Raw genomic sequence first — 25,077 nt, 5'->3', positions numbered from 1 at the left:
AAACTGGGTGGCCTAGAGAGAATTCTTGTTGGGAGAGTTGAAGTTTTGCTTCAAGGTTAAAGGGTAATTAGCTGTTGAAGAAGACTGTATTGTGAGTGGCAAAAAGATAGATTCTCCTCCCTCTGGGTTTGAAAAACGATAGAGGGGATAGCACATAATTATCATTTGGCTATCTCAGCCATAAAAAGGAGAGAAAGTGATGTTCTTTTGTGGCTATCTAGATTTAGACTTGAACAGGATTGTGCAGAAATGCGAATAATGTGCAAATAGTGGCAAATCTGCTAAATCTGTTATTTATTTTACTTATTTATTTATGAGGAGAATTGTATAGTACGAACATGAGCTGTCCAGGAAAAGATGACAGAAAAGGAATAAGCATTGAGACACACACATAGTATATCATTCAGCGTGGCAGTTCTAAGATCCCGTGGAGTCTACCAGACGCTAGACAAGCTGAGAAGGTTCAGGACTCCTGGAGAAGAAATCTATTCATTAGCGTTTTTTGCTTATTTTTCGAAGGAGGTAGTCGAAGGGTTTATCCTGGTTTCAGGTGGTAATGTGTTCCAAATTCTTGGGGCAAGAACGGAGAAGGAGCAGTTATACGTTTTCTTTATGTTGAACTTCTCTGGTTTCAGCAGTACGGGGTTAGCGCTTCTTAAGGAACGACTACCCTGGATAGCTCAGGTTTGTTTGGGCAGGTAGACAGGAGTGTTATAGTGAACTGCCTTGTGCATCATGCATGCAATCTTCAATTAGATTCTTTCTTCAAACAGGAGCCATTTTCGATGTTTTTGGTCTGGAGTAATGTGGTCAATTCTCCTGGATCCTGTTATGAGTCTGGCAGCTTAGTTCAATTTGTCCTTTAATGGAGCCAGCTTTACTTTGGGTAGGCCAGCAAGAATAACGTTATCTAATCAGGAGATGACTAGAGATTGTACTGCTAATAAAGTCCACAGGGATAGGAAGGGCTTGATTGAATGTTAATTTGGTAATTGGCTCCCCTGATGATTGCACCAATATGATCTTGCATATTCAGATGTTTGTCCAATGTTATGCCTAGAGATCAAGAAGAGTCAATAATTTGGGGGAAGCAGTTGAGAGCTGTGAGTTGTTTGAGTCATTCTTCTGTGGGTGCAGAGAGATTGTGAAAGTCTATCTAAAAGAATTCAGTTTTGAGTGCTTTAAGCATGAGTTGACTACGGGTCAGCCATTGTTGGGTTTTCAAAAGGGTGCAGTTGAGCGTTTCGATATCTTTAGGTGAGGACATTTTCAAATACAATTGTGTCATCAGCGTACATGTGGTAATGAATGTTGAGATATTTAAAAATTCGGTAAGGGGTTCCATGAACAAGTTGAATAGCTTAGGTGAGAGCGTTGAACCTTGAGGTACTCCAATTGTTAACGGTGTAATGTCCGATATGGATTGATTGACATTTATTCTCGGAGTTCTATCAAGATGGAATGAAGCAAACCAGTTTAAAATGGGACCAGTTAGCCCCATCCTATTTTCGAGGAGGTAAAGCAAGCTGTCATGTTTGACCATATCATACACAGAGGAGAGATCAAGAAATTTAGGTAGACTGGGTTCGTTCTGATCAAGTAATCTCAGGGCATTGACAGCTATGTGTCCGAGCCGTTTCAGTGCTATGTTTAGTTCTGATGCCAGATTTTCAATGGTCTAAAAGTTGGTGGTGTTCAATGTGATTTCTGAGTTGCAGGTGTACACATTTATCCATTAGCTTTGCTAGAGTCAGGATGTTGGAAATTGGGCGAAAATTGTTGAGGTCTGACTGATCCGCATTAGGTTGTTCTTTTAAAATTGAGGCGACCTGTTTATTATTAGGCAATCAGGAACCCTGCTTTGAGAGAGAGAGAAGCATTGACAATCTTCGTCCATAATGGGAATATGGAAGATCTAAACTCTTTGATGAGCTTAGCGAGCAGAGAATCATTAATGTGGTAGGAGGGTTTTATTGATGTCATTATTATGATCATGTCTATTTTGTCTCGGATTTTGAAGGAAAAGCAGTTCGCATAATTTTTTGTAGAATATCCAGCACGCAGGAAACTGTCCAGAAGCTGCTCTGGAAGGAGCCTGGGCTGGTCATGGCTGAGCAGACGCAGAGAGGTGCGTTGCAGTTTCTATTCGATCTTCCTCGTCTTATTGATGAAATGGGCAGAGACGCATCACAGTTTGGTAGAGTCTCGTCTACCAAGTGGTGTATAGACTGGCAGGTTGTTTGAAGATTTTTAATAGTTTTTTGGGTCTATCTTTGGCATTATCTAGTTGCGCCCTAAAGTATTCTGCTTTTGATGTACAGATGTATTTGTTGTAGATGCTTTTTAATAACCTCAATTGTTGTGTAAGCCAGATGGAGAGATTTCCAATGATCTCTCAACTAGCCTTAGATTGCGCCTTTCCTCATTTAAGTTGCAGTTGAACCAGGGTTTGGACTGTCTCCTAGGTATTCTTTTTGGCTGCTTCTGATCCAGTTTGTTTCACATGGATCAGATGTAATGGACAGTAAGCTCAATCACATTCATCATGATTGTGGAAGGATGTAGGATGTTGTTTCTAATAGCAGTTAGATCAGTATGATTAATATTTCGTACGTCTCCAGACCATAGTCTGGGTTTAAGAAGTTGACCCTTTCTAGACAATTCCTTTTCCAGGATTAGGAAGGAGATTTAAGTAGTGATCAGACCTGTCACAGGAGGGTTATGGATACAAGTTGCGTAACATGTTATCCGTAGCGATGATTAGATCAAGGGTGGAGCCTCTGTTGGATATACTCGTGAGGTTGAGGTCCGTAAGTAAGGCCTTGCTGGTGTTAAGAATAGGGTCATTTAAGTCATTGTGTGAAGTTTACACGTCATTGCTCCATATTTCGATACCCATGTATTTGCAATTGGTTATCGGAACTGTTTGTCATTGTTCTACAGCAAAGGTCTTTAATCTTTTTGATGCCAAGACCCCCCCCTGTCAAACATTTTGAGACGTAAGGAACTCCTCCTGACAATCTTTCATAGAACCTGGTACTTTTCATCATAGACAGCCATAAACGTCACCAATTCCCAGGGCAAATAATTTTTACGGTAGGGAAATAATATCAAGCAGTGTTAAGCAAACCAAAGGTTTGTGTCAGACTGTGATTCGGTTTCAGAGGCTTACCACACAGCTCAAACAAAAATTCTCCCAAAAAAATTCCCCAAAAGTGCACAATGGTACTTTAATTTTCACAAACAAAACATAATTTGCCAAAACCTATTTGGACTTTCTGAACTAATGTGATGCGTGTGCCTGTTTTTCTCCAGAGAGACGATCAGTCTGAGGTTGCATCTCATTAGTACCAGTTTAACACCCAAATATAGCAATTAGCAACAAAAATGTGACCAGTCCATCTTTGCAGAGGGCCTTCGACTTTGAGGCAACACATGTTGCTGCTTTTTAGTAATTTGTGAACCGGTTGAGTTATAAACACTTTTTTTCCATAACAATCTGCAGATTATGCAGCAGATGGATTATGTGGCAAATGCAGCAAATGTGTAATTATGCAAAAATTGTCAAGGCCGCACAATCGCATTGTCCCATTGGCTCTGGGCTATAATGGCTGTAATGAATGAGCTGCAACATAAGTGCACTGCATCGGAGGAGAACCATGCTAAATTTCATGGGATGCTGACAGCTTGGCTTTTACAGCTGCCTGGAACTGGAGGTTGCTGAACATCATTCATCATAATTAAAACATACCATTTACGATCCATCATTAATGATGAACTGTAAGGTCTAAGTAGGAGGCTTTCTAGAATTCTAGGGGAGGAAGTGGTCGCTTAATCTTCTTTAACACTGTTTTATAAGAGGGTGTTTACTTTTATCATTATGAAAACAAACTCTTCTGTTTTAGCAAAAACGAACTCCAGGTTACATTAGTTTGCTATTGTTGACTTCAGTCTTGTTTTGGGGAGGTGGAGGCGGCTGGAGGGCCTTGAGCGTCTAAGGGTGGGGGCAGGGTCAAAGGTGTGGCTAAAAAAACAAATTCTGTACATTTTTTAGGTCTTTCGTCAACTGGTTGCTTCGTATAAAAGGGCAGCTTAGATGAAAAATGAACAAATAAAAAAGCTTGTTAGTGGGAAATGCACTATAGTACATTATGATGACTTAGTTAATGCAGTGCAAAGGTCTGTGTGTAACTTGAGAGCCACAGAATTAAATCTTGGTTGGTGCAATGGAGAATAGTGATTTGGGTATTTTTAGTGCTACAATGTCACAGCCTGTGAAACAAAGCACTGTGAGTATGGCAGTCATTATTTTATACTTGCATTACACACAGTATAAGATAAACTGCTGCAAAATATGCAACAAGTTTCCGTTAATATTGTGCTTCCAAAATATAGATTTTAGTACTACCCAGACTGTACGTGATGTAATTTTGTTTACATAAATGTCCCTTCAACACCTCCTCAGGGATAGTAAACGCTATGTAAATACAATCACAATTAAAAGCACGCACTTCAGAGCTCAGTTGTCCATTCAGCTACACCTTTTCTAGTAGGATCTTTCAGTACATTGATACTTTTTGTGAATATGCATTTGAATATGAAACTGAAGTACCTCAACATTTTAACTAATTGCCAGCTCCTATAAATTGCATCAGGCCTAATGATCCGCAGATAAAGTCTGCTATCGGAAAGTCAGAACAGTAATTCGTAAAGTGCCTACCAAATAAATAACAGTTCACTGAAACAGTCTTCAATGCATATCACCGTTTGTTTGGGCACTTCTCTGTGTATGTTTGTGTCTCTTATACCCTTAAGTTGCTTGCTTTGAAACTCTTAATGTGGTTCATTCGGAAAATAAATGTATCAATAATCCTATTCTTCCAACACATTTCACCACAATTTCTTTTTCAGCCTGCCCGCCCTAGCCCAGACTTGCTCTGTGTCTTGCTTGTTACTCTCCTTCAACACCTCGTCAGTAATAACCACTATGTAAATACAATTACAATTAAAAGTTCGCACTTCAGAGCTCCGTTAACTCTTTCCACTAATAATCAAAAAGATACATCTTTGTCATCACAAAGCTTTCAGTGATTCAATCAATTAAAGCCAGTACGGGGTCCCAGTCCTCTTTTGCAGATTACCCTTTACTTTTACAGATTAACTCGTAGCAAACATTTGCATTACTTTCAGGCATGCAAGCACACTGGCGAGAAACCTTGTTTAGCTGTCTGACTGGCTTTTGTTGCACAGGACACTCCCTCAATGGCACTTCAGCTGAAGCATTTTAAGTTTCGAAATTAACTGTTAGGAAACGGTTGTCTTTTTTCCAGACTCCAGCAGAAGTGAGGTTGGGGAATACGCGCAGCCCTTCCCATGACCCCACACCTCTCCCACTGTTGGTTGCGCCTCACAAATTGAAAACCTCGGTTCTAGGGTGAGCATGGAGCACTGAATGGATGCTATGCCACCACCAGCACTTCCAGATCTGTCCTGTCATGATGTCATAGTTTGGTGGTACTAGCATGTCCAGAGTGGGTTTGGGAGGAATTATTGAGCCATGTTTCAGTTAAGATAAGGAGGTCAAGGTTTTGGAAAGAATGTAATCTGCTTTGTCAGTTACGGGTCTTTCTACCGACCTGCAATTAAGAAGCAGAGTTCTGACATGACATTTGGTAACTAATGTTTCATGGTGTGTAGAGGGGACTTGTAGCAAATTATACATGTTCATGAATCCATATTTGAGACTGGGTTCTCTGTGCGGGTTGTAGGGAATAGTCAGGATGGTGACCGGCGAGGCAGTCAAGTCCTTATTTATATTGGTATATAATAGCAGAAGGGAGCGGATGTCGGTATCAGATAGGTGTTCTGTAAGTAGGATTGAAATGGGGTTGGCATCTCATGAACAAGTTCAGTAACTTCTCTTTATTCAGTGAAACATGATGGGTTTTGAAAAATTTGGAGACGCTTGATAAGAAAAATAGGAAGCCCGAGGTACAAACTGTTAGATAAACCAGTTTGAAGGTGATCGAAGCATGCACAATTGTTTTTTGTGTTCCAAGGGAATACAGTCAGCATATGTCTCAAGGATCTCAGGGTCACAAAACCAGAATCAGATTTGACTCCTGGGTTCCTTACCTTTGCAGAGGGGGCAGGTGATTAGATAGAGGTGGATCAGGATGATGTCTGTTTTTTCCATCAAGGTATGCGGGAGGGACGTTGACTAGGAGAGGAGATAGGCAGAGTGTTACACAGCGTTTTTGATCATGGTTTGATAACATTTGTTATGACTCCAGTTTGCCAAGTGGACTTACCAAAAGTCCATGGCAGAAGTGGGCTACAGACCTGATCATACCTGTGCTTTGCTAATTGTATGCTGTGACTAGGCCATGGTTCTGATTGACTACTTTTCTAACAAGTATATGCAATGCAGTCAGTCCTGCCTTTGGGACCTTATATGTATTTAGCTATGTAGCACTGGGTGCTGAAACATCTATTGTTCTTTAACATGGAGGGAAGTAAGCACCAAACTGCGTGACACAAAAGGTATGGGGACACATGGAGAGAAATATTGCCTTTCAGCGGGAAACCGTATAGTCCAAAGCTCTGTTTTCATTATAAAACTAGTGCCTTCGGTGGTCATTTTGCAGAAAATATAAGATTTGAAAAAAAAATGTCGATGGGTGCTCATGGAAGACCATTTCTGTGGATTGGGATCTAGGGAATGCTAAAATGATTCTGGCATTTAACTGACCTCTGCAGGTCGTTTTATATCAAGAAAGTTAAATAGAGGCAATTGAACAGAAAAATAAGTCCCTAAGCGGAAGCATACTAGTCCCAGGGCTGATCTCCAGAGCCCACAAAGTACATACACATATAAGTATATCAAAGTATATACAAGAAGACTCGAATGATCGACCTAAAAAGCATTAAGTGAGGACGATAGAGAAAATGAACTCTGATGTGCAGTCTAATTTTCGGTCTGTAAAATGTCTTTGCTAGAGAGCGTTTTTTTGTTGTCCTCAGCTAGTCTTCAAGATATGATACTTTTTCAGACCATAGAAGTGTCAGTGGAGATTTAAGAACAGTCCTTGCATGTAGAAAAAGATAATTGGAAATGTTAAAATGAGCGCTGCAGTTGTCCTATATAGAGTTGACTTAAAACAATGGAAGTTTCTGGTTCACTCAACTGTTATAAACTCCACATCTTCTTCCTGGTCCTTCTTTACCCTCTCTGCCTCTGTTAGTCGTTGTCCAGAATATAACCTTGACTGCTGGTGGTTCGGTTTGGGGATCTCTGAACGGTGTAGTTTGGAAAACAGGAGGAATAGAAATACTCATGTCTGCTATTACACACTATTCCTGTGTCCCTCCAGATCATCCCCCTATACTTGTCGTCCAGCTCATTCATCCCTCATTATGAGTAGTTATTTAAGGCCCCATCTTTCATCCCCTCTTTTTTTTCTGGACAGTCTCTGTGCAAAATTATTAGTTTTGAGTTCTACTTGCAGAACTGATATCTCCAAGCTATACCAACACATGCTGATCAATTCTTCATTTCTGTTGAGTTTGAGGTAATTGACTCCCACTTTCGCACAGCTTGTAACATCACTCCTACCTTTACCCGCACTCACGGGTTTCAATGTTGGCATTAAAAGTTGGCTATTTCACTTGTTCACCTTGACTTCCACGTTCTCCATCCTCTGTAGTACAAAGTTGGTTATCATGCCGTACTTCACTTTTCACTGGACAAAGTTCGTTTTAAACCCCTCAGTGTGTATTACATATGAGTTCTGTATCTGCATATCGGGTGTATCTCACTGGTTTAAGCAGCACCTACGAGCAGTACTTTGTTTTCCACTTGTAAAAGTATTTCCTCCATACAGTCTATTTTCTCCCTTTCACATTCTGCAGGCAGGCTCTTTAATGTAGTTGCATGGTCCTCTATAAATTCCTCTGACAGGTTGTCAAATCTGTAGATGGCCGCACGCCTGCAGGGGCACAGTTTCCTGCTTCCTGATGCTCTTGCAAACATGAAACTACCTGAGCACCAGGTAAGGATTCTGATTTTCACCTCCTAGTCCTAACCCTCGAAGAAGGAAGTCGTCCTCCTCATACCCAAGATCTTCAATCTTAAGGGGCTTTTGCAAGAAGTCCTGTTAAACACTTTCTTTTGTCATCATTATCCTAAGCATATTGCCCAAGGTCCCATAAACGGGGTGCATCATTAACACCACCATGAACACGCTTTATTTGTTGTTTAGGTTTGCAGGCTAATTCTCCACACCATTTGAACAGTCTTGATGAAACAACTGTGCAACATTTAGATTTACATGTATTTACCAAATGCATGAATTAAAATGTACTCTATTTTTTATAATCTTCTTGAAGTTGTATCTTGTTGGTGAAGTTGTTTCTCGTTAATGACTTCTATGACTCACAATCCAGTTTCTATTTCAGTGCACAGCATGTTCAGAGCCAAAACAGATTTCCAGTTCAACTTCCATCTACGACAATCCAAAGTTGATAAAGCCCATACCGGTAAAGCCAAAAGAAACCCAGCTGCAGCCAGCTCCTCCACAAGGCGATGTACGTATGTGATAGGCACTAAAATAAACCTGTTTCTTATAAGCTGTCTACCTAATGCTGTTCTTGAAATGTCCTCGGTCACCACCTGCCTAGATGATGCAGTGTAAACTTGCTAGCCTGTTCAATGCGGTCTCTCTCAAAAGCGCCTTTGAGCAAGGAAGTGATGTAGTCTGTGCCTAAACCATGTTGTTTCAAACATATGTATTTATAACAGAAAATGCTAACCATATTTTTTCCCACTTCCCTGTGCTTATTTGAACAATTACATTTTGACCTGCTAAGATATTTCTCAATATCATAAATAAATTAGTTGCCTCAATTTTTCCCTCAGTCTTCTTGATCAGTGACTAATGAAAAGCTTATCCTCGAACCAATGGGTGGGTTGTTCAGTGGGCTATTGTAGTTGAACTCCACTGCATCAGAAACACTACATCAACATTGCCAAGGCCTTCTTTATTTAATGTAGTGGCATTCTCAATGGTGGTATATATTGATTTACTGCCTACAAGCTAATGGCACTTGAATGTCTTGATTTCATGGCCGTGTGGGTGCACTGCAGTGGAGTTGGGAAGCGCTGATATGCAGGTACATTATTGCAATTGAGGAGCTCATGATGGCTAGGAAGCTCCTTCTACGGTTTGGTGAAGCTTCTAAAAGGCTGTCTTCTTATTTTGTATGTGCATAGAGGTTGTGTTGCCTCGAATTACCAGACTTTTATAAACGCTGCTGACTGGTTTTATGTTTCATTAACCTGACACATGGTGATATTAAATAGTGATATAGAAGTACATATTTTGTAAACATATTTTTTCTGGTTGAAAATGAAATTGTTTGTGAGTGTTAATGTTTTGCGGCTAGGTATGTGAATTATAATTATGAAGATCTAAACTTTTTGAAGCACTGTTACATTTTCAAAAGTTACTTTTTAAAGTTTATAACAGCAGGGTTTCCCAGTACTAGACCCAGAAGACAAATGAGCTGCAACTGCAAACATCCCAGAAGCAAGGGGAGGCTAGGCGCAGAAGAGCCATGTTATAAGAGATTTCCTAAAAAGCAGGTGGATCAGGTGTTTCTGATGGAGAGGGGAAGTGAGTTCTAGAGAAAAGGGGTCCGGGCCCTTAAAGAGCGTCCGCCAGCTCTCACTCTCCAGACTCGAGGAATAATGGCCAGGTTAAGGTTTTCAGAGTGCAAGCACCAATAAGGTGATACACTGGACAGGATAGATGCCCCCTGGGCGTGCAGGGTCTTATGGGCGGTGCACAGTTTCATAGCGCCAATGTAACTTGTACAGAAGATCAGCCGAGAATTTAGGGAAGGAAAATAGCCTAGCTGTAGCATTTTGGGACAGCTGGAGTCTTCTAGTGACAGATTTGTTGGCATCTAGGCTAATCTAACAAGGACGGAATTACCGCCTGAATGATGGTTTCACGAGGGCGTGGGTCGAAGAGGCCCGGGATGGGTTTAAGACTTCTCATAAGCCAGAAACAAGTGCCAACTACCGATTTGGTTTGGGCCTTGAAGGTCAACCTGCTACCAATCCAGATTACTACGTTTTTTTATGGTGGACTTGGGCTTTAGGGGGATGGTCGCTCTAGACATGGGCATTTTTACCTAATCGAAGTATATCTGTTTTATTTAAGTTCAGGCGTAGGCAGTTGTTGCTCATCCACTCTGCTACAGCAAGCATATCTTTTTGGAAGTTGGCCATGTCTTGTGTGGGATTTTCGGAGAGTGAAGGAACGAGCTGGGTGTGGTCAGCATACAACACCAGCGCAAGCCCAGAGGATTTAATGACCTGTACCAGAGATTGAATATATTCATGTTAAACAGGGTAGGGCTCAATGAAGAGCCCTGAGGACCTCGTAGGGTAAAGCATAAGGTTGGGAACTGTGAGGACGAGAGATGGCGTGGAAAAAGCGCTCAGTTCAGAAGGCGGTGAACTAGGACAGTGCATACCCACTTATGCCAATGCCCTGTAAGCGCTCACGTAAAATTTTGTGAGACACCATATCTAATGCTGTGCTCAAGTCAAGCAGAATCAGGACTGGTAATCTGCTTTCAATTAGGGCCTTGCGAAGTTGCTCGGTAATTGCAATGAGTGCAGATTCTATGCTGTCTGCAGGCCTGAAACCGCTGTGGGATGTTTCCAGTATATGATTATCTTCCAGGAACTTGGTAAGGATACCCTTGACATGTCTTTCCATAACCTTGGCAAGACAACGTAGGCGGGAAATGGGGTGGAGGTTTTCAGGCGTCCACAGACAGTTTCTTCAGGACAGGGATGACTTAAGCCTGCTTCCATTAGCCGGGCACAGTGGCGGATTACAGAAATTGATCAATTCCAAACAGGGAGGGAGGAGAGGCTCCTGTAGCTTAACAAAGAGATCAGGTTTGAGCGGATTGTTGGGGGAGCTGGATTTAACTTGGCTACAGAGAGTATAGAGGGCAGGCAGAGGGCTAGGATGACTATCAACTGGTATTTCAGTAAAATTGTTTTTGAGTGATTGCTGATGATTTCGGAGCTACCAAGACTTTAAAGTGGGTTGCACTGGCTTATGGGTTTGGGTTGGACAGGAGGTCATGGTGTAAAGAGTTGCTTTCTACAAACTTTACTGTCCTAACTCGGATGGAGGGTACAACTGGTGTTTGTTCTTCTGTCCCTACTATCCACTATTTCTGGGTAAAATTTTGGAAGTCTTTGAGGGTGTGAAGTATCTATAGATGAAATCAATCGATGATGAGAAACAACTTGAGTGCCAATAACAGTGTTTCTAGTTGATGTTTTCCATCACACCTTCTCCACAAACCTCCTATCTCCATTCTTATGGTTGTCAGACTATTCCTTGGTGCTTCTACTACAAAGTGTATGGGTGGTTAGGATCACTGTTTGTGTTGACAACTGGCATCTACAGTTCCCACTCGTGCACAGATACCACATAGTTGGGATAAAACAAGGTCAGAACTTACTTTTTACTTGGTAGAGAACCATTATATGCTGTATCTTTCAACGATGCACATATATACTAAAATAACGTTATTCTATTGAAGATGATCTGTTTTCTTTTGGTCTCTCCTCAGCTCTCAGACTCGGAACCCCAGCACTTATCATTGATGACACTCTTTGGAAAGCCAAGCACGGCCTCCGACCCTTTGCAGAAGGAGCAGAAGCAGCAGTCAGACCCACTTACTGTCCGGCAGGGTGTAGCGCGCTCCTTATTCTATGAGGACCCTGATGAGCCAGGACCTCATAAAAATTCTGTGCCTCAAGGAAAGCATCTTTGCCCAGCCATTCAGAAACTTATGGTGCGTAGCACCGACCTTCATCCAGTCTCCGAGCTGCCGGAGAACAGATTGTATGAGAATGGTAATATGTACACCACAGAAGACCTTTTCACTGGACTCTTTCAACCTGTTACGCACCAAAGTATGGGGTCTTCTCTCCACATCCAAGACATAAGCGAAGAGCAGAGCCTGTTGCAAACTTTGCATGGTACACACGGCCCAGGGCCCAAATTCGGTCAGGGATCTATGGGTCCTGTAAGTTCTACCATACCCATCTTCAGTAGGACTCAAATGAAGAGCATGACCCAGCAGCAGCCTGTTTATTTCAACGCTTGCCTAAAAACTGAGACTCTGAGACCACAGTCTCTTGTCACTGACCACACCAAGCTTCAAAGGCAACCGTTTTCATTTTCTGCAAACCCACCACCAAGTACTGATGTTCTTTCCCCACAGGAGCTGCTAAAAAAGCTTCATATTGTGCAGCAGGAGCAGCAGTTTAATACCTCAAGTAGACCTGCATTAGCAGCAAAGTTCCCCACTGTCTCTGAAAGTACTGCTACGATAAAGCCTCTGCAATCATGGATGGATAAGACTTCACGGGCGGACAAACAGAACCCCCTCTTTCAGGTAATGAATATTTAAGTTGTATGTGATTGTGTTCAGTTATCTTGCATACTGTACTTCAACTGTTACTCATTTTCTATAGACCTACAGCATATTAATTCAAATATTTTATGTCTTCATTCCCATCACCTATTGCACTTCTGGCAGAGTGAGGACTTCTTGAATGTGCACAATTGTGGTACATGTGTCTGTGCAAAAACCTTTTAAAATCTAAGGATTCTTATCTTTATCTATAGTTTTTCAACGTTTTTCCTGGTGCACCTTGTCCTTGCATCATACTTCTGAGAGTTGAGCATGTATCTATAAGGTATAGCAAAACTGCTGCTCACCGGAGATAGTGTTCAACCCCCCAGTACTCCTTCCACCTCGGGTACCTTTAGTTCAGTGTTTTGAAGTCTCAGGGAAGACCAAATTACTGTTTAAGTGCAGGCTGGGGAGGCTTAAGTGTGTGCTGGTCATGGGTGCTGCATGCCTCAGGTCATGGAGACTGCAGGTCATGGGGGCTGAGGGTCTGCAGATCATGGGGGCTGAGGGTCTGCAGATCATGGGGGCTGAGGTTCTGCAGATCATGGGGGCTGAGGTTCTGCAGATCATGGGGGCTGAGGGTCTGCAGATCATGGGGGCTGAGGGTCTGCAGACCATGGGGGCTGAGGGTCTGCAGACCATGGGGGCTGAGGGTCTGCAGATCATGGGGGCTGAGGGTCTGCAGATCATGGGGGCTGAGGGTCTGCAGATCATGGGGCCTGAGGTTCTGCAGATCATGGGGGCTGAGGTTCTGCAGATCATGGGGGCTGAGGGTCTGCAGATCATGGGGGCTGAGGGTCTGCAGACCATGGGGGTTGAGGGTCTGCAGACCATGGGGGCTGAGGGTCTGCAGACCATGGGGGCTGAGGGTCTGCAGACCATGGGGGCTGAGGGTCTGCAGACCATGGGGCCTGAGGGTCTGCCGACCATGGGGCCTGAGGGTCTGCCGATCATGGGAGCTGAGGGTCTGCAGATCATGGGAGCTGAGGGTCTGAAGATCATGGGGGCCGAGGATCCGCAAGTCATGGGGGCCGAGGATCCGCAAGTCATGGGGGCCGAGGGTCCGCAAGTCATGGGGGCCGAGGGTCCGCAGGTCATGGGGGCCGAGGGTCCGCAGGTCATGCATGAGGGCCGAGGGTCTGCAGATCATGGGGCACAAGGACTCTCGTCATGGGGACCACATTGGGGGGGGGGCACCAAGGCAATGAGGGTCTGGGATGCTGAGGGAGTGCGGGTCTGGGATGCTGAGGGAGTGCGGGTCTGGGATGCTGAGGGAGTGCGGGTCTGGGATGCTGAGGGAGTGCGGGTCTGGGATGCTGAGGGAGTGCGTGTCTGGGATGCTGAGGGAGTGCGTCTCTGGGTTGCTGAGGGAGTGCGGGTCTGGGATGCTGAGGGAGTGCGGGTCTGGGATGCTGAGGGAGTGCGGGTCTGGGATGCTGAGGGAGTGCGGGTCTGGGATGCTGAGGGAGTGCGGGTCTGGGATGCTGAGGGAGTGCGGGTCTGGGATGCTGAGGGAGTGCGGGTCTGGGATGCTGAGGGAGTGCGGGTCTGGGATGCTGAGGGAGTGCGGGTCTGGGATGCTGAGGGAGTGCGGGTCTGGGATGCTGAGGGAGTGCGGGTCTGGGATGCTGAGGGAGTGCGGGTCTGGGATGCTGAGGGAGTGCGGGTCTGGGATGCCGAGGGAGTGCGGGTCTGGGATGCCGAGGGAGTGCGGGTCTGGGATGCCGAGGGAGTGCGGGTCTGGGATGCCGAGGGAGTGCGGGTCTGGGATGCCGAGGGAGTGCGGGTCTGGGATGCCGAGGGAGTGCGGGTCTGGGATGCCGAGGGAGTGCGGGTCTGGGATGCCGAGGGAGTGCGGGTCTGGGATGCCGAGGGCGTGCGGGTCTGGGATGCCGAGGGAGTGCGGGTCTGGGATGCCGAGGGAGTGCGGGTCTGGGATGCCGAGGGAGTGCGGGTCTGGGATGCCGAGGGAGTGCGGGTCTGGGATGCTGAGGGAGTGCGGGTTTGGGATGCTGAGGGAGTGCGGGTCTGGGATGCTGAGGGAGTGCGGGTCTGGGATGCTGAGGGAGTGCGGGTCTGGGATGCTGAGGGAGTGCGGGTCTGGGATGCTGAGGGAGTGCGGGTCTGGGATGCTGAGGGAGTGCGGGTCTGGGATGCTGAGGGAGTGCGGGTCTGGGATGCTGAGGGAGTGCGGGTCTGGGATGCTGAGGGAGTGCGGGTCTGGGATGCTGAGGGAGTGCGGGTCTGGGATGCTGAGGGAGTGCGGGTCTGGGATGCTGAGGGAGTGCGGGTCTGGGATGCTGAGGGAGTGCGGGTCTGGGATGCTGAGGGAGTGCGGGTCTGGGATGCTGAGGGAGTGCGGGTCTGGGATGCTGAGGGAGTGCGGGTCTGGGATGCTGAGGGAGTGCGGGTCTGGGATGCTGAGGGAGTGCGGGTCTGGGATGCTGAGGGAGTGCGGGTCTGGGATGCTGAGGGAGTGCGGGTCTGGGATGCTGAGGGAGTGCGGGTCTGGAGGGAGATGTGGATCTGGAGGGAGATGTGGATCTGGAGGGAGATGTGGATCTGGAGGGAGATGTGGATCTGGAGGGAGATGTGGATCTGGAGGGAGATGTGGATCTGGAGGGAGATGTGGATCTGGAGGGAGATGTGGATCTGGAGGGAGATGTGGATCTGGAGGGAGATGTGGATCTGGAGGGAGATGTGGATCTGGAGGGAGACGTGGATCTGGAGGGAGACGTGGATCTGGAGGGAGGCGTGGATCTGGAGGGAGGCGTGGATCTGGAGGGAGGCGTGGATCTGGAGGGAGGCGTGGATCTGGAGGGAGGCGTGGATCTGGAGGGAGGCGTGGATCTGGAGGGAGGCGTGGATCTGGAGGGAGGCGTGGATCTGGAGGGAGGCGTGGATCTGGAGGGAGGCGTGGATCTGGAGGGAGGCGTGGATCTGGAGGGAGGCGTGGATCTGGAGGGAGGCGTGGATCTGGAGGGAGGCGTGGATCTGGAGGGAGGCGTGGATCTGGAGGGAGGCGTGGATCTGGAGGGAGGTGTGGATCTGGAGGGAGGTGTGGATCTGGAGGGAGGTGTGGATCTGGAGGGAGGTGTGGATCTGGAGGGAGGTGTGGATCTGGAGGGAGGTGTGGATCTGGAGGGAGGTGTGGATCTGGAGGGAGGTGTGGATCTGGAGGGAGGTGTGGATCTGGAGGGAGGTGTGGATCTGGAGGGAGGTGTGGATCTGGAGGTCTGGAGGGAGATGTGGATCTGGAGGTCTGGAGGGAGATGTGGAAGTGCCGGTCTGGAGGGAGATGTGGAAGTGCCGGTCTGGAGGGAGATGTGGAAGTGCCGGTCTGGAGGGAGATGTGGAAGTGCCGGTCTGGAGGGAGATGTGGAAGTGCCGGTCTGGAGGGAGATGTGGAAGTGCCGGTCTGGAGGGAGATGTGGAAGTGCCGGTCTGGAGGGAGATGTGGAAGTGCCGGTCTGGAGGGAGATGTGGAAGTGCCGGTCTGGAGGGAGATGTGGAAGTGCCGGTCTGGAGGGAGATGTGGAAGTGCCGGTCTGGAGGGAGATGTGGAAGTGCCGGTCTGGAGAGCTGAGGAAGTGCCGGTCTGAAGGGCTATGGGAGTGCGGGAGAGGAGTGCTTAGGCAGTGCGAGAGGAGGGCTGATGGTGTGCAGAAGAGGCTGGCTGAGGAAATACACATCAGGAGACTGAGGGAATGTGGGTCAAGAGACTGACCGGTGTGCAGATCTATAGGTGATTTTACGAAGAGGCTGAAATGCCAGAAACCGGTCCCCGGTAGCTTGTTTCCTTCCCAGTGTAAGAATTGGCTTTTGTAGTTTGGTTTGCCCTGTTCCCATCATGCACTGGGACAGGAACAGACTAATTTGCATACAGCCAGGTTCTGAAACTGGGATGGTGCAGTGAGCTAAAAAACGGTGTTGGATCTAGCCCTGATCTCTTGACTGGGTGAGAGTATTCTGTTTAATTCAGAGACTCTGTCCCTCACCACCCCTTGTTGTAAATATAGATCTATAGGTTGGGCAGCTCGGGTGGCCTGAGGGGAGGGTTGGTTAGACAGGTTGTTTGGATGTAAAATCAGGGGATATAGAGGAGCCTACCAGGTGGAGGTGGAGGGTGTTGAAAGGAGGGTGACTGGTCAGGCTGGAGGGGAATGTGGATCTGGGGGATCCAAGCCTGTATTGATTGTGAGGGGCTGGCCGAAGCTATGCGAATTATGAGGGAGAGCAGGGGCTGTTAATTCTCTGGGGCGGAGCGAGCATGTGCAGATTCTGCGGGGCTGAGGCTGTGTGGCTTCCGGGGGGTCTAGGACAGTGAAATTTGTAAGGGGGCAAGGCTGTGCTGGTTTGGGGGGGGGGGGGGTGGAGCTCTCCAGGTCTGGTGGGGGTGGCTGAGGCTGTGCAGGTCTAGTGGGGGCCTAAGGCGGATGCTGTACCGGTCTGATGGGGAGAGGTGGCAAGACTGGACTAGTCTATTGAGGGACCAAAACTAAGCTTGTCTGGTGGTGAAGAGGGTCTTGTGTTGCAGAGCTTTTACTGGTTGAGGATATGAGGGCATGTAAGTCAGAGGGTTCAGACTATGCTGACGAAGGGGCTGAGGAAATGAAGGGTGATGAATGACATGGTGGGCTGAGGGTGTTTTGTCCAAGCAAAATGTGTCTGATTTGGTTGAACATGATTGGGAAGTAAGGGAGGAATGCAGAGTGAATGTGGTTCAAGATGGTCAATATGTGGGTCTAAAATGGTGTCAGCCTCTAGCTAATTTTGCCAAATTATTGCAGAGGATATTTTAGAGGAGGTTACAGAGGGAATAACAGTAATGGAAGAGGTTGAGGTAATAACAATCGATCCTCTTCCACCACTAAGCAGTGACTTCCTTCAGCTCCCCCAACAGCATACCACTCCTGTAGGGGGGAGATTAACACAGTTGCTACCTGTCTGGAATGCCATCACAACAGACAAGTGGGTAAGACAAATTATCCAGTATGGTTACTGCCTAGAGCTTACAGCTGCCCCTCCACATATACCACCTAGACATTGTCCAATGTCCATAGAACATCTAACGCTGCTCCAACAAGAAGTTCTCTCATTGCTGCAAAAAGATGCAATAGAGCTAGTTCTGTTAAAACATCAAGGAAGTCAAGGAAGTTTACTTACTCTATTTCCTAATATCCAAAAATGGACGGAACACTAAGACCAATTCTAGACCTAAGGCCTCTCAATCTGTATATACAATCAGATCATTTTCACATGATCACTTTACAATAAGTGCGCCCATTGTTGCAACAAGGCCATTTCCTAACCACACTAGACCTCAAGGACACCTACTTCCACATTCCCATACATCCTTCTCACAGGAAGAATCTCAGATTTGTACTAGAAGAACAACACTATCATTTCAAAGTCCTTCCATTCGGGGTCACAACTGCACCACAAGTGTTTACAAAGTGCCTAGCAGTAGTAACGGCACATCTCAGAAGATAACATATCCACATCTTGAGAACGTAAGAAGAAAGGACAAGATTGTATTGTAATTGCATGTATATAGCGCTTACTACCCTGGACGAGGCGTCAAAACGCTTTTTCTGTCTGGAAGCACGCTGCTCCGAAACTTATAAAGGATTAGTGGTGAATTAGTATTGTGAAATATGAAATATTGAGAGGTTTATATGTTAGTCTGTTATTTGGAGTAGACGGATAGTGGCGGGATAGAAGAATGAAAATGTTTGCATTTATGTAGCCTTTGCTACCCCTGATGAGGTGTTGAAGAGCTTTTAGTTGAGCAGCATGCTACTCCAGAACCCAAAAAGAATTCGTGGTGAATAGGTATGAGGAAATATGAAATTAATTTGACCAGTGGACATGTTAGTCTGTTATTTGGAATGAAAAGGATAGTGGAGGGATAGAAGAGGAAAGGGTCCTGAAAGTTTTAAAAAAATTTTTTTTTTTTACATCTAACCACACCTTTCACACTTTAATAAAATATGCTGAAAGTAAACGCTGCATTAAAATCTGGGCTTGACCCCCCAACAGTGTCATAGCCATAGGGACAACCTTCTTTGCTACTCGCTATCAGAACCACTCCCACGTCAGTAATCTAGTGGGCATTTTGGAAAGTTTGGAACCAGGGCGAATGGTATTCAATCTTTGTCTCCAAATGGGACTAAGTTGTGTAATCTTAGAGATTCCTTTTTTGTACCCAGAGTAATATTAGCATATACTTGAAACAACTGTCTTTTTGAAAGTCTATACTCTCTGTTTTAAATTTAAACATAAACATATTCTTTAGAACACTGCCAAGGTGTGGAGAGAAACAAAAGCAAGAGGGAAAAGAAGCAAGAACTCAAACATATGATGAAAACAATCACTAATTTATACGGTATACTATGACCTTCAAGACCTGGGCTGTGCATAAGCAAACACAAATCTCTAAATATTTTGAAGACTACAGGAGGAATTGATGAAGAGGTTCCCGGAGTATGTTTTATGAATTAGGCTATCTAGCGTCTGGCATTGTAGCATTGAAACTCAGGATGCTAACATATGGAATGTATAGTACATTAAAGTGTCAATGTAGCTGCTCTTACCTGTTACATAATTTAGCAAGGATTATGTTTTGATTTTATCTTTGTTGTTTAATGTGTTCAAGTTTATGGTAGACGGGCTGGTTATTTTATATTTGAGAGGGAAGTTTGTGATAACTTGGTACTGAATGTGGAATGTAGGCAGGTCATGTTCCAGTGGAACCATGCTGGGAAAATAATGTTCTCAGGAAGAATGTTTGTGTTTAAGATTTGGAATTGACCGGAGCCTGAAAGATGGCTGGGATGGATCTCCTGAAATCTGTACTTTGAATAAATCCTGTAGGAAGCCAGCTTAGTATATGGTGCACACTTATTTAAGTGAAGCACCTTTCACTAATCCAGGCAACCCTCATGGTGATTTTAGTGTTTTTTGATAACCTTTTGAAAGCTCTCCAATTGGTAGCTGTGGAGAGTAGACTTCGGGCTTATCTAGAAGGAGTGTTAAGCAGCTTGTTGTACCAGTTTAATTGTGTAGTGTAGGTTAAATGAAAAAGAACCACATAGTGTATATATAAAAATGTGTGTATTACACAACACTCACTAACACATTGGTATATCTCCTACTCTGAGATATCGACAACAATGCACAATAATGCTTCAATTGCTATAAGTAAGCAAGCACAATATACAGTGGTCTCCAGGGGGGAGAGTAAACTATATACTAAAAAATGGAATGCGAACTGTAACCGAAGTCGGTACTTGGACCAGGAGTCTCAGAGGAGCTGGGGACACGAGAAACCACCCAAGGACCCCTACGGAGGAAGTGTGCAGAGTGGAAACACAGCTGGGTGTCCAAAAGAGGACAACAGGGAAGTTGCGGTTGCAGTTTTCTGGGCGAAAGACCCTTCCCAGTGGACCCTGAAGAAACCGTGTGGAAGAATGAAGGTTGGAGAGTCAGCTCACCTGTGGATACCACAGGAACCAGGATACCTACATCAGGGAAGCCAGGGGCATAGGTGTAAAGTGACATCAGAAACCAGCTGAACCTCCGGAGACCGCAATTGAGGACTTCAGGAAAGATGCCGCTGGAGAATACTTGGTAAGGGTCTGGTGGATTCTTGGAGTGAAGAACCTGTAAGTAGAGGGGACAGTGTCTATGCCACTCAGAGGTGACTAGGAGGCACGTAAGAGCAATGCCCACCAATGACGGGATGTTTCAAGTGAGTTGACTGTGACCTTGTTGTTCCAGCTGTAAGGACCAGGTGACGCTGAGGAAGGCCAAGAGCCATACCCGAGATGTCTCAGGGATTCTGCTCCTACACAGAACTGTGCATAGAGACTTGGAACCTCAGTGAATTAGGGTGTGCCAAAACTCACCTTAGTATCCAAAATCCCCTACCAGACTAGCAATCCGTGTCTCATTGGTTCTTACACACCCCCAATGTTTAGACAACCCAGAACATGGACTTAGAACACCTCCGGTAACGTGGAACACATGAACACTCTTTCGTTTTACTAACATATCAGTCCAGAACGAGGAGTAAATGATGACACGTGCAAGTTTTAAATGTTTAAGTCAAATTAAACAGGGCAAACAATGATGATGTATTCATGTAATGACATGGCACCTTACCGGCCTTAAGGGCCTGTAATGTCCATGCAAACTGTATAATAGAACGCAATTGATTTTGACCATGGTACAAAACAGACACTTCATCTTGCACAATATCTACAACAGATGATACAATATTATCTAACGTGTAAATGCGGGAAGAGAGCGTGTTTATGCTGTTATCTGCGACAGCTAGCACTTTTTCTAAATTAGCTTGATCTATAGCTCTAAGGCGGGTAGCCGCCTCAATCTGGGATGTCTTCCAGAATTCGTTATAAACAGCATATATCCACCTTTTAGATCTACCTTTAGCCGGGCCTTTTATAAAATCATTCAGATCAACATCGTCAGTCAGTTTAGATAAATGCAGTTTAACTGACGCCAAGGTAGAATATCTCAGCCAATTCTGACACAATTTGCCTACAGAATAGGTAGTCACAGAATGGCCTCTTTCAAAACGGGGATCTACCCTGACCTGTGTAAAGCCATGAGCTAAACCCAGAAAATGATGCTGGCACGAGTCCGCACTTCTGTGCCAGAGCAACCAACCTTCGGGATCCAAACTGGATATGTTAAAGGAGGAATTCAATAAAAGAGCTTGTAACTCTCTCATGGAAAATTTTGTAGTATTACTCCAACCGGAATATTCCTCTAAGTCAGGAAAAGAAGGAGCTTTTAATCTTTTAGGAGTAGCCATTCCAAAGCATGTTGTCTGTGAAATTGGAGAATTCAAAAACGACATATGGTTCGGGATGAGGCATGCACGGTGCAAAGCCTCAGTGTCTTGCACTTGCCAACTTTTAGACCCCCAAACTGATTTAAGGTCAATGGTATCCTTCCACAACTCGTAGCCTCCAACAGCTAACTGGTCTAGAAAGGTCTTTGAATACAATAATTTAGTATTGGTAAGTCTAACTTGTATAGGAGTGTTCCCACTGGGTGGAATTTACAGTGAGCCTCCTTTTATTAGTTTTATGCAGATAGTGATTGCCAAAATGTTGATAACCATACAAATCACTGTAATTAGCAGACTCCAAGTACAAATCTTCAGCATCAAAGGCAGCATAATATTTCAAATCAGAAAACAATGATTCTACGGCCTGAACATCCCAATCAGAACGTATATTTTGTTTAACTACATCCCCCATAGACACTCTAAGCACATTAGAGACATTTATAACCTCAGTGGGCCCATGGATTTGAAATCGAACAGCATCCCATTCAATCCCATCGAAGACAGGCCAAGCAGTGATATTAACAAAAGCCAAGTCTCTCTTCAATCTGTGTGATGAGGAATGGGGAGCTAATGTTCCATTGATATGTCGAATGCATGTTCTCTCATCGACATAGTGTCCATTGACGAGACGGAAAAAATAAAACACAAAACCAATTGACATAAAAAGATAAATCGAAAAAAGCACCATCTTAATATAGGTCTAAGGGGGAATCAAAAAATGTTTTTTAAACAGTCTTGCCAGAACATAAATCTTTGAAGGCTTTTTTGATGTGTGGGAATAAGTGTCAAATGAAAATCTGGATTCTGTAGCTAAGCGAGTTTGCAAATCAGGCATCGATAAGTCCGTTGGGTAAGTGTAGTCAGTTTCATCATGTTGAGTGCCAGGCAGTGTACTCAATAAAGGACTGGAAATAGCAGGCATCTCGAGAGCAACATCAGGCACAGGATTGGAAACCGGAGCCTAAACAGAATTTCTCAATCGAAGGACATGAGACCGCCGGTGTCATACTAAGAGGAATCGGCCACTCTATGTATCTTGACATTGTCAATGGAGATATACCTGTTCTCCTTCCAACCTGGAAGTGGTTGTAAAAGGACTGTTTTTGTGCCCTTCACACCAAGCACTGCAACCGGAGCTTGATAAGAGGGACCAAATTCTTTCTTGTTTTCGATCTGCTCACAAACCAGTTCTCCAACTCGGGGTAGCCAGCCAACTACCAGGATCTGCAACGCTTCATCCGAGGTGGAGGGCAAATGTTCCTTTGCAAGATTGTCTCTTGTCTTTTCTAGATCCTGTAAAACATTGCAATGTTCATCTACGTCAAAGGAGGCAGCTAGAGCCACCGAGTCTAGACCGTCAAGGTCCGAGACTTACATCTTGATACCAAACAGCATCTCGTATGGGGTTCGCCCACCCAGGACCTTCTAGGGAGATTATTAAGAGCACGCTGCACGCTATTGAGGTGGGCCAGCCAGTTCCTGCCAGTGCCTATAACTCGAGCCGTCAAAGACTGCTTTAAATCTCAGTTCATCCGGTCCACAACACTATTACCCTCAGGTCTGTATGGAGACGACAACTTGACTTGTACCCCCAACGAAGTCATGGCATCCTTATACGCCTTAGAGGCGAAAGCCGGACCCTGATCCGAATGGAAGGTACCACAGGCAAAAATCCCTACAAAGACACGCAAGTCTCTTATGACAGTCCGTGAATCAGCACTGCGGTGTGGCAACACCCGCACAAAGCTTGTGCATGAATCAACTGTTACTAAGATGTATTTATACGCAGTATCGGAAGAAAAAGGACCGCAGTGATCTAAATAAACACACCCAAGCGGTTTATTAGATAAGTACAACTGTGTCTGGGGCGGACGTGCAGCAGTTGAAGGCTTAATTTGCTGGCTAATGTCACATTGGAGAACATAATCACGCGTCTGTTTGTACAGTCCCCGCCACCAGAAACGTTGTTGTAACTGAGCAACAGTAGCCGAAACGCCCTCATGCGCAGACGCAACACCTTCATGGGCCGCTGTAATCAGTGTAGGCCTGCGGGCCGCGTTGGGAATTAACCTCTCACCAACGTCAGGTATTTTCACATAAGGAACTTTATCAGGACTTAAGTGGTATAAATACTTCGAAGGGAATCCTTTCGGATATTTATTTCCCTTCTCAGTTGCAGCAACAGCTGCCAAGATATCATCATCAATCTTACTTTTGGAACGTGTAACTGCTGCAACCAAATATGTCGATACTGCTGATTTTGCTGACTCATCGGCAAGTGAATTGCCAACAGCGTGGACTCCTACGTGCTGATGACCGAGAGTGTAAATCACAAACACGAGGGGCAACTGCTCTTTAAGCTCAGCCACTAGGACCCAGATCATTTTATGTTTTTATTGTGCTATCCTTAGAATCACGAAAATCATTCTGAATCCAAAGGAACAGGTTTTCATTGTAAGACTGGACACAGTAGTAAGAATCACTCACAATAAGAGTTGTCACACTAGGATTAGCGTACTCCAATGCAAGCATCAGAGCACGAAGCTCTGTCAAATGTGCGGTCCCCTAGAGTCTGCGTGTGCACGACCCTGGACTTGAACTCATCATTCATCATGGCACCTACCACAATAGCGCAAGCGGAAACATATGCGTGCTTAGACCCATGCGCATCCTGCGCTGAACCATCCTTGTATATGATGCAATGGAAGTCCTCCAAAGGCCGCATAGCCAAAGGGGCAGGATGAACAAATTCATACAGCAAAAACTCCTGCAACTGTAAGGAGGCATAAAAAATAAACGTGACATCTGGAGATGTCAATGATGCTGCCCATTGTATCCAACGTGGGTGCAAAGCTTTAGTATTTGGTACACTGGCTTTCGTCACTGCCTCTAATGCAGGAAGCGGGGTAACAACCAACATGCGTTATCCCTGCGACAGTGCACGTTCCTTAAGAATCGCCATTTGCACTGCTGTCAACTTTTTTCACAGAGGAAAACCGCATTTCAGCCGAAGTGTACAAGTGTGACTTGTAAACAATAGGTACTGTGTCTCCTTCGTTAAAAGTAAGGTACGTAAAACCCACCGCCCCAGGGATGATTCTGATCACCAGGTTGGTCTGGTTGTCACGAGTCAGTAAGAATTTAGATTCTAGAAGACCAGCTTGCAAAGATTCATAATAGCTGAATGTTCTGGCACCCAGCACGATTTGGTAAAAGTAGGTTGTATCAAAGCATACAAAGGTTTGATACGCTGGGCATATTCTGGGATATATGTACGCCCGAAATTCAAAAATCCCAGCAAGGACTGTAATTTTTTCAGAGTTGTAGGAGCTCGCAGTTGTGCGCATTTCTCCAAGAAGTGAGGAGCCAATCCTCGACCTTCATTGTTGAGCTCATAGCCCAGGAACAACATGTGTACTCTGCAATGTGAGACTTTGCAAAGTTGAACTTGTAACCAAAGTCCGCAAAGTTACAAATTATGGGGTCAACGCGACACGGATGCGCCCAAAGCTTGTCGTCAGTGAGATAAATGTCATCCACATACGAACAAGCATCAGTGTCTATCCTCTCTGAGAGAGACTATACGGGCAGCAAACACGCCTGGACTATTCTTATAGCCCATCGCTAAGCGTTTACATTGGCGCTGTTTGCCGCCACAGGTAAAACTGGTCCATTGGGAA

At 45.4% G+C, this 25,077-nt stretch overlaps 1 protein-coding gene across 1 annotated transcript in view; it reads left to right on the top strand.

The window, feature by feature from the left end:
• The window catches only part of LOC147733969 (mRNA-decapping enzyme 1B-like), a 203,124-nt gene that overhangs the window by 111,437 nt on the left and 66,610 nt on the right, over positions 1-25,077 (top strand). Inside the window, exons 6-7 of the mRNA XM_086952876.1 lie at positions 8,458-8,586; positions 11,665-12,495. Of these exons, the coding sequence (XP_086809002.1) occupies positions 8,458-8,586; positions 11,665-12,495 (960 nt within the window). The remainder of the gene's footprint in view (positions 1-8,457; positions 8,587-11,664; positions 12,496-25,077) is intronic.

The sequence above is a fragment of the Lissotriton vulgaris genome, chromosome 1_2 (assembly GCF_964263255.1).
Source record: "Lissotriton vulgaris chromosome 1_2, aLisVul1.2, whole genome shotgun sequence".
NCBI lineage: Eukaryota > Metazoa > Chordata > Amphibia > Caudata > Salamandridae > Lissotriton > Lissotriton vulgaris.
The sequence above is the reverse complement of the archived record's forward strand: the minus strand, read 5'-3'. Positions and strand labels throughout refer to the sequence as shown.